At 45.0% G+C, this 10,000-nt stretch overlaps 1 protein-coding gene across 1 annotated transcript in view; it reads left to right on the top strand.

The window, feature by feature from the left end:
* Positions 1 to 10,000, top strand: part of fras1 (Fraser extracellular matrix complex subunit 1) — a gene marked incomplete at its 3' end in the record, with an annotated part of 149,103 nt that overhangs the window by 35,896 nt on the left and 103,207 nt on the right. Inside the window, 4 exon segments of the mRNA XM_080755717.1 lie at positions 1,414 to 1,560; positions 7,853 to 7,993; positions 8,738 to 8,878; positions 9,726 to 9,893. Of these exon segments, the coding sequence (XP_080611843.1) occupies positions 1,414 to 1,560; positions 7,853 to 7,993; positions 8,738 to 8,878; positions 9,726 to 9,893 (597 nt within the window).

The raw sequence follows: 10,000 nt of genomic DNA on the forward strand, positions 1-10,000 counted from the left end.
CCAGGGAAACTCCCCCCTGTCAGGTGTAAAGGAGCGACTTGGACACTCAGGCATGAAGGAAGCATGAGTTCAAGTCCGTTGCTCTCCCCTTGTCCCCCATATATGGGGACTAGGTTGGTCTCCCCTTGTCCCCCATATATGGGGACCCTTGTCCCCCATATATGGGGACTAGGTTGGTCTCCCCTTGTCCCCCATATATGGGGACTAGGTTGGTCTCCCCTTGTCCCCCATATATGGGGACTAGGTTGCTCTCCCCTTGTCCCCCATATATGGGGACTAGGTTGGTCTCCCCTTGTCCCCCATATATGGGGACTAGGTTGGTCTCCCCTTGTCCCCCATATATGGGGACTAGGTTGGTCTCCCCTTGTCCCCCATATATGGGGACTAGGTTGGTCTCCCCTTGTCCCCCATATATGGGGACTAGGTTGGTCTCCCCTTGTCCCCCATATATGGGGACTAGGTTGGTCTCCCCTTGTCCCCCATATATGGGGACTAGGTTGGTCTCCCTTGGTCTCCCTTTGTCCCCCATATATGGGGACTAGGTTGGTCTCCCCTTGTCCCCCATATATGGGGACTAGGTTGGTCTCCCCTTGTCCCCCATATATGGGGACTAGGTTGGTGGAGGGTGTGTAGTAGATGTACAGTAGATGATTGACACAGGGGTGAAAAATGGGTTACAAAATCGTGGGATAAAAAATATATTAAAAAAAGAAAAAGGGGTCCACGGGCTAATTAGTGTCAATTTGGGGGTCCTTGACATGAACAAGTTTGTTGTGTTTCCGTGTGCGTGTGCGTGTGCGTGTGTGTGTGTGTGTGTGTGTGTGTGTGTGTGTGTGTGTGTGTGTGTGTGTGTGTGTGTGTGTGTGCGTGTGTGTGTGTGTGTGTGTGTGTGTGTGTGTGTGTGCGTGTGTGCGTGTGTAGGACATGTACACAGTTTGGTTCTAAGAGGCTTCCAACAACTTGGGATACCAAAAAAAGCAGCCAAACGGCTTGCAAAATTCTGTGCAATATCTTCCACTATCGGTAGCCGCCAAATATGGCGAAGACACTGTTACCTGTACCCCTGAAGGGTGTGTGGGTATTTGTTCGGGATTTGCTGATTGCATTCTGTACGGCACCTTGTAAATATTTGTGTCCTTGTATTTGTATCTCTTATGTGGACTTAAATAAATGATTAAAATGTGTGTGTGTGTGTGTGCGTGTGTCTGTGTGTGTGTGCGTGTGTGTGTGTGTGCGTGTGTGTGTGTGTGTGTGTGTGTGTGTGTGTGTGTGTGTGTGTGTGTGTGTGTGTGTGTGTGTGTGTGTGTGTGTGTGTGTCTGTGTGTCTGTGTGTGTGTGTGTGTGTGCGTGTGTGCTTGTGCGTGTGTGTGTGTGTGTGTGTGCGTGTGCGTGTGTGTGTGTGTGTGTCTCCAGCCTGTCACCAGTCCTGTGCAGAGTGTGGAGGGCCCTCCGGCCACCAGGACTGTCTGTCGTGTTCTGACCCGGCTGACCTCTTGAAGGATGGGATGTGTGTCCCGCAGTGCGGACCACGTTTCTACAGCCAGGACGACACCTGCTACGGTAAGGGGAAACAACAGCGCCCCCTAAAGTCACACCAGGTCTGACTGCTAGGACTCCACCATTCTCTCATTTGGGATTTCCAGTTCAACAAAGTTTCAAATGGTCATATCTTCTTCATTTCCCCCCCAATTTCAATGAGCAATACATCATATGAAAGGTTACAGTGTGCAGTTTCATAATTGCGAATGCAGTGAGCACCTACTATGAGACCTAGCAGATCATGTCTGTCTGTCTGTCTCTGTGTCTGTCTGTGTGTCTGTCTGTCCCGCTTTTGTGCCAATATATGGAGCCGAGTGATTTGTTTGTGATTGATGCAAGTGTCTGTCCCGCTGTTACGTCACCATGACTCAGCCATAACCATATAAGGAGTCCCCAAAGCAGCTATACGTCCAAAACCCAAATATGTACGAGCTGCGTTCGCTTCCCGCGTTTGCGCGTCTTACTTGTAATATGTAAAGAACTGAAAAATGACCATGGCCCCCTTGTATATCAAACTACTGTCCCCCCGGTCACACATGACGTATAAATTAAAACTAAAACGCAATCTAAGCTTTTTTAGTGGATTGTTTCCGGGTCATGGGTTTCAGAGTAAAAGCGTCCAGACAATTAACTCTGGCACCCCCAGAGCTCCTATTTTGAAGAACTTTCCGACACCGATTGTGTTTAACCCATTCTGACCTGAGATCAGATTCATACGAGGTTTCCACTGGACACACACTGGTCTGATTAACCCATTCTGACCTGAGATCAGATTCTAAAAAATGTCAGTCGCTCTTCGGTTTTTCAAAAATAGCAGACCTACAAGCTCGTAGCGCGCCACTCGGTGGCGCGCTATGAGCTTGTAGATCTGCTATTTTTCAATAGCTAAAGCATAACATGATGCTAACACCAAAACGGGTTCCCGGTCAGAATGGGTTAAGGTCTTTACGTAATGAGTCTGTGCTGTTGGTCGGCCTTCGGTTGTTTTTGACCCATTCTGACCCGAGATCAGATTCATACGACCAGCTACAAACTGCGGTGAGATACCTCTCCGAGTACAGGGAAAGTTGCTTGCTTTGTTTCACTGAAACGTGGCTTAATGACACGATTGTTAGTGATTCCATCCGTATTCCAGGGTTCAGTGAACCTATTAGACTTGACCGAGACCTTGAGGTAACGCAGAAAGAAACGGGAGGAGGAGTGTGTATTTTTGTGAATGAACGGTGGTGCAGGGATTACACACTGAGAGACTCCTATTGTTCAGAAGACATCGAACTTCTTTCTGTCTCATTTAGACCGTTTTACCTGCCAAGAGAATTTGGTCAGATTTTCGTTACACTGGTCTATATTCATCCCCGTGCGAATATGAAGGCAGCCGCGGGGGTAATATATGAGACAATATCCAAACAGGAGAATATCTCTCCTGACTCGCCCAAGTTCATACTGGGGGACTTCAACGGATGTCCGCTTAAACAGACACTGCCCAATTTCTACCAATACGTGACATGCCCAACAAGACGTGAAAAGACTCTTGATTTATGCTTTGGAAATATAAAGGACGCGTACGGTAGCCACCGAAAAATGGAGCTCGGGAGCTCCGATCATAATGCGGTCCACCTGGTCCCACGTTACAAACAGAGACTCAAAACAAGCAAACCTGAAGTGAAAGACATTCTAAAGTGGAGTGAGGAGTCACTCGACTGTCTTAAGGGGTGTTTTGATTGCACTTTATGGGACATGTTTAACGACACATGTGCTGATCTTGATGAACTTAACTCTGTTGTAACGCAATACATACAGTTTTGTATAAATAGCGTTATACCATCCAAACGGATCAAAGTGTTTCCAAATGACAAACCATGGATGAATAAGGAAATGAAAGAAGCATGCTTTTGAACAAGGGGATCTAGTTCAAGTGAAATTAATTCAGAAAGAGATCAAACGGATAACTAGTGAATGTAAACATAACTACAAACTTAAAATTGAGAGGCAAATGAGGGATACCAATGTACGTCAAGCCTGGAAGGGGTTGTATACAATGGTAGGAATAAAGGAAAAGAAAGAGGTCATCAACACTAGTGATGATATGTCTTTTGCCAATGAGCTAAATATCTTTTATGGCAGATTTGATACTTCAGACTTTTCCACTGAACGCAATCTGTTAAGGGAACAATTCAGCAGTAGTGAGTCAATTACTATTACAGAGGAGGAGGTGCGTAGAACCCTCAATAGAATTAACCCACGCAAAGCACCGGGTCCCGATGGGATAAGGGGTTATGTGCTTAAGGAGTGTAGGGAGCAGCTCAGCCCTGTACTGAGACACATGTTCCAGGTATCGCTAGATACACACTATATACCAAAAGCGTGGAAGACCTCGCTTATAGTTCCAGTGCCGAAAATGTCTAATCCCAAAGTCCTTAACGACTATCGGCCAGTTGCCTTGACATCATTGTTAATAAAAAGCTTGGAGCGCATTATCTTAAATAACCTCCTTAATAATGTGCAACATGAAATGGACCCCTTGCAATTTGCATATAGAAAGGGGAGGGGCACTGATGATGCTCTTCTTCTTATGCTTAATAAAATCTACTACCATCTAGATAAACCTCAAAAGAAACGATATGCTCGAGTACTCTTTGTAGACTTCTCCTCTGCGTTTAACACAATGAGACCTCATATTTTGATGAGGAAACTATTTGATATGGGTGTTAACACCAATATCATCAGGTGGGTGGAGTCATTCCTGACTGAGCGGGTACAACAGGTCAAGGTGAATAAAGCAATATCTCTCCCCATTACGACCAACACGGGGGCTCCACAAGGGAGCGTGATTTCACCAGTACTGTTCACGCTGTACACAAGCGACTGTAGGAGTGAGTCAGATAACACCTGTATTGTTAAATTCGCAGACGACACAGCTATTGTTGGTCTGATTGAGGATGATGAGATAAGCTATAGAAGAACAGTGGACGAGTTTGCCGGTTGGTGCAGGAGTAACTCCCTCCAGCTTAATATCAAAAAAACTAAGGAGGTCATATTGGACCTTAGGACTGGTGCCCATGCACACCAGGAAATAGTCATTGGTGGGGATGGGGTAGTGATGGTGGACGAATATAAGTACTTGGGTACAACGATTGATTCCAAGCTGACATGGAATTCCAACACTCATTCCATCTACAAGAAAGGTCAGCAGAGGCTGCATTTTATGCGCAGACTGAGACAGTATAACGTTGAAAAAAATATCATGGCACTCTTTCATCGATCCTTTGTGGAGAGTGCATTGACATTTTGTTTTGTTTCATGGTATGGCTCATTATCACTGGTTAATAAGAACAAACTCCATAAAATCATCAGCGTGTCCAGCAAAATAGCTGGGGTACGATTTGAGAGTATGACCTCAATGTATGAGACCCGGGTACTCAGGAAGGGGAAAGCCATTACTAGGGACAACACACACCCGTTACACAGCCAATACCATCTTTTACCATCAGGGCGACGGTATATGGTACCTTCCCTGCAGGCTAGGGCCTCAAGATCATTTGTTCCCATAAGTATAGGACTTATGAACAAGCAGGCCCCATCTCAGTTCCGTGTGATGTGATGCCTCTTGGAACTATGACTGGTGGCCTTCTGTTGGCACTGTTTCTTTATTGTCTATGTACTGTCTGTGATCTGTTTGTTTGCATGTTTTATGTATATCCTGATGACTGCTGTGCACAAAACAAATTTCCGAAAGGACAAATAAAGTATCTATCTATTCATACGAGGTTTCCACTGGACACACACTGGTCTGATGAACCCATTCTGACCCGAGATCAGATTCTAAAAATGTCAAACGCCAAAATGGGTTCCCGTTCAGAATGGGTTTAAATTTGCTTCATAAATAAAAATCGACTTGACTTCAGCAGTTCTCACACTTTTTCAAAAATGTATATATATTCAAAAAATAAATTAAAAAAAAGTTTCTGCTTTTTAATGTTAATGTCCTGTGACATCACTAATAGGACCGTGATGTTGTTATATGATAATATATGATAATATATGATGAGATCCGCCTATGGAGCTTAAAATGCAAATATAAAGTACATGAACCCGTGACTTGGCGCCCTCTGGTGGACTATCTCTCTCGGGTGAAGAAAAGAAAGATAGATGGATAGATAGATAGATTTCTTTATTTTTGTGTCATGCACCAAAGGCGCCCAGCCCACATGGGCTTACAGGACACACCATAACATTGCTTCAATATTGCATTGTGTACAATAAACAGATATGTTTTGTTGATATTCCATTTTTTTTTCTTTTTGTTTTTACACAAACAAAACATTCTGCCTTATTTCCCACGCCCTGCATTAAAAAGTCTGCCAAAGCAAAAACACCTTTCCCAAAACAAAATTCCAGTTTTTCATAGTCTCTCCAACCAGAAAAAGTCACCACAGATGGTTGTCATTTTACAAAATAATACATGTCTTAATTCTTCATATAATGGGCAGTAAAACAAAAAATGAATTTCATTTTCAATGTCTTTTAACCCATTCTGACCGGGCACCCATTTTGGTGTCAGCATCATGTTATGCTTTAGCTATTGAAAAATAGCAGATCTACAAGCTCATAGCGCGCCACCGAGTGGCGCGCTATGAGCTTGTAGGTCTGCTATTTTTGAAAAATCGAACGACTGACATTTTTTAAAATCTGATCTCAGGTCAGAATGGGTTCATCAGACCAGTGTGTGTCCAGTGGAAACCTGGTATGAATCTGATCTCAGGTCAGAATGGGTTCATCAGACCAGTGTGTGTCCAGTGGAAACCTGGTATGAATCTGATCTCAGGTCAGAATGGGTTAAATCACACACTAGACAGACTCTGTCCTCCTTCAGGAGTACCAATGAATCTACCCGTTTCTAAAGCTAATGGTGAGGTCCCAGAATGCAGCTGTGCACAAAAAGATCTCTGACTTTTAGATATATTTTGTGTAACATAATGCTAGGGGTTGCTGACGGACGGACAACCTTTTTCTGTTACGGGAAAATATGTCAAAACTATTTATTTTTTTGGGTTGTTGTTGCAAAAAAAGGTTAAATGCGTTATATAAGCCTGTTAGCACGACCTTTGCCCCTTTTACTTTAAATGTCAAAAGTCAAAAGTACCCCCCCCCCCCCCCCCCCGTCACTAAGCCTTTTTAGGGATTAATGCTTTCGCTCATTGTCGGTGTGTTTTCCTCCCTGCAGCGTTTAAGACTTTAAGTGTGTGTGTGTGTGTCTGTGTGCATGTGCGTGTGTGAGTGTGTGCGTGTGTGCGTGCGTGTGCAGGCTTGTCTAGACGTGTTCGCTCTGTGTTGAACTTCACTGGTATAGCTGAGCTGCGGTACGACAAACACATGAACAGTCCCTATTCTAGGAAATAACAATAATAATAATAATAATAATAACTAGAACTGTGTCTTCACTCGGCAAGCAAGCAGAGCACGCAAAGCACTGTCGACCGCTACCTATCGACTTAAAGTCGGGTGCGTGGAAAGAGGAGGTAACCAACCGGCAATTATGGACACTACACTTTGCCCGTAAACCTCAAGTTTCTACACTTCTGTAGAACTACACTTCTATAGAACTACACTTCTGTAGAACTACACTTCTGTAGAACTACACTTCTATAGAACTACACTTCTGTAGAACTACACTTCTATAGAACTACACTTCTGTAGAACTACACTTCTATAGAACTACACTTCTGTAGAACTACACTTCTATAGAACTACACTTCTGTAGAACTACACTTCTATAGAGCGCCGCAGTCCCCTCCCCCTTTCAGAAAAGCGAGTGGCCCAGGAAGTGAAAGCCCCATGCATTCTGCCATCGGCACTTTTAATATAATTTATTTAAAGACGGTTACGCCGCGGACAAAGCCAATTCGGATCGTGACGAATCATGACAATGAACACAATATTTTGGGACGATCAAATCATTAGAAAGAAGAAAAGAAAGTCAGGAGACAACACTATTTGTTTTATTTTTCGTCTTATAAATTATTTGATCGGCCCAAAATATTGTGTTCATTGTCATGATTCGTCACGATCCGAATTGGCTTTGTCCGCGGCGTAACCGTCTTTAAATAAATTATATTAAAAGTGCCGATGGCAGAATGCATGGGGCTTTCACTTCCTGGGCCACTCGCTTTCTGAAAGGGGGCGGGGACTGCGGCGCTCTATAGAACTACACTTCTGTAGAACTACACTTCTATAGAACTACACTTCTGTAGAACTACACTTCTATAGAACTACACTACATCACCACTGACGTTTCCTCCATTCGTTGTTCCAGCCTGCGACCCCTCCTGTGCCACCTGCCACCCCGACAACCCCACGTGCATGAGCTGCCCCCCCGGTGCCGCCCTGCATGATGGGAAATGTATTTCTCAGTGTCCCGAGCAGCATTACCTGGACAGCTACAGCAGATGCAGAGGTACGCTTCTATAGAACTACACTTCTATAGAACTACACTTTCTATAGAACTACACTTCTATAAAACTAACTACACTTCTATAGAACTACACTTCTATAGAACTACACTTCTATAGAACTACACTTCTATAGCACTACACTTTCTATAGCACTACACTTCTATAGAACTATAGAACTACACTTCTATAGAACTACACTCGACTAAAACCTATGGAGTTCACTTTAGTTCAGAGCAACTCAATCCAAGGTAATTTTGTCCATTTAAATTCAAGCAAACCCTAGATCTGAGATTCAATATTTAATATCTATGTTGTATGTCTTATGTTTATAATAAAGCAATAAGCCACAAGAGGTCTCAGGATACTGTGGGCTGTATTTTGCGTGTCTTAAGTACCAGGTCTTATTCCCTATAACTTGAGTAAACTAAAGACCTGGAGGCGTGGTCAATGCTCTTTGGCTATTCTGAGTGGCCAAAGAGCATTGACCACGCCTCCAGGTCTTTAGTTTACTCAAGTTATAGGGAATAAGACCTGGTACTTAAGACACGCAAAATACAGCCCTTTGGTGTTTTATAATGACTGAGAGGTGTAGGCAGACCTGACACGTTACTGTGTGTTTTATAATGACTGAGGGGGGATAAATGGGGGGTCCTTGGCGTGAAAAAAGCTTGACTAACGTGTCTGTGTGTGTGTTGCGTGTGCGTGTGCATGTGCGCGTGTGCGTGTGTGTGTGCGTGTCTCTCCAGCCTGCCACAGCTCCTGTGCGTCGTGTCGGGGCCCCCTGGTGGCTCAGTGCACCGTGTGTCCCCTGGGACTGGCCCTCCACCAGGGACAGTGTGTGGACGGCTGTGGACAGGGTCTCTATGCCCACGACAACACCTGTCACAGTGAGTACTGTTCCTACTGTCCTGTACTGTAGATAGATAGATTGATAGAATACTTTATTGGCAGTTTAAGAACATTACACAAAAAAGCCTTCGCTTGTTTCCATTGTGGTCCACTTTGTAACATGACACTATACACATACATACTGTACAGACAAAACAACCATGGAACATATAATAAATAATCCTTATATATATAAGGCTGGGAGCTATATACATAGGACAAGAGGTACCCTGGGAGAATAGTCCTGAGCATGGGAGATGGGCTGTCCGGGGTCGGAAGCTAACTATGACCAGTGAGTGTGTAGATGGAGCCATGATTTCAGGTCTTTCCTAAATATTGCAATAGAATTTAGGGATTTCAGGGCTGGAGGTGGGAGTGCATTCCACAGAGTAGTGGCTGCGTAGAAAAAAAGCATTTTTTCCCATGAGTGTCCTGAAACTGGGGGGGAACTAGATCATAGGGACTTCCTCTGGTTGAGTACCTTTGAGCATCCCTCACTCTGGGCAGGTAGCCCATCAGGTACTCTGGAACAGAGGCACCTAGGATCTTAAAGACCAGACACAGTGAGAGCTGGGATACTCTCTCCTCCACCCTTAGGCTACTGAAGATCTAAAGAGAGACAACACCTGTACTGTCCCCAGGACGAGCGAGGGTCCTCTCTCATCAGACTCTCTCTCTCTCTCTCTCTCTCTCTCTCTCTCTCTCTAATGTATTGTCTATGTCTCTCTCTCTCTCTCCCAGACTGCCACCCGTCGTGTCGGGCGTGCGAGGGTCCTCTCTGATCTTTCTCTCTCTCTCTCTCTCTCTCTCTAATGTATTGTCTATGTCTCTCTCTCTCTCTCCCAGACTGCCACCCGTCGTGTCGGGCGTGCGAGGGTCCTCTCCCGTCGGACTGCTCCAGCTGTGTGAAGTTTGAGGACTTCCTGCGGCCACAGGAAGCTCACCTGCGTCACGGAGTGTGTGTGTCGGGCTGCGGCGTCTCCACCTTCCCCGACCACACACACACATGCAGAGGTATGTGCAGCCGGGCCGCGCACGTGCACTGTGTGTGTGTGTGTGTGTGGGTGCGCGTGTGCATGTGTGTGTGTGTGTGTGTGTCTGTGTGTGTGTGTGTGTGTGTG

Source organism: Protomyctophum bolini, assembly GCF_963924005.1.
Source record: "Protomyctophum bolini genome assembly, chromosome: 22".
Lineage (NCBI taxonomy): Eukaryota > Metazoa > Chordata > Actinopteri > Myctophiformes > Myctophidae > Protomyctophum > Protomyctophum bolini.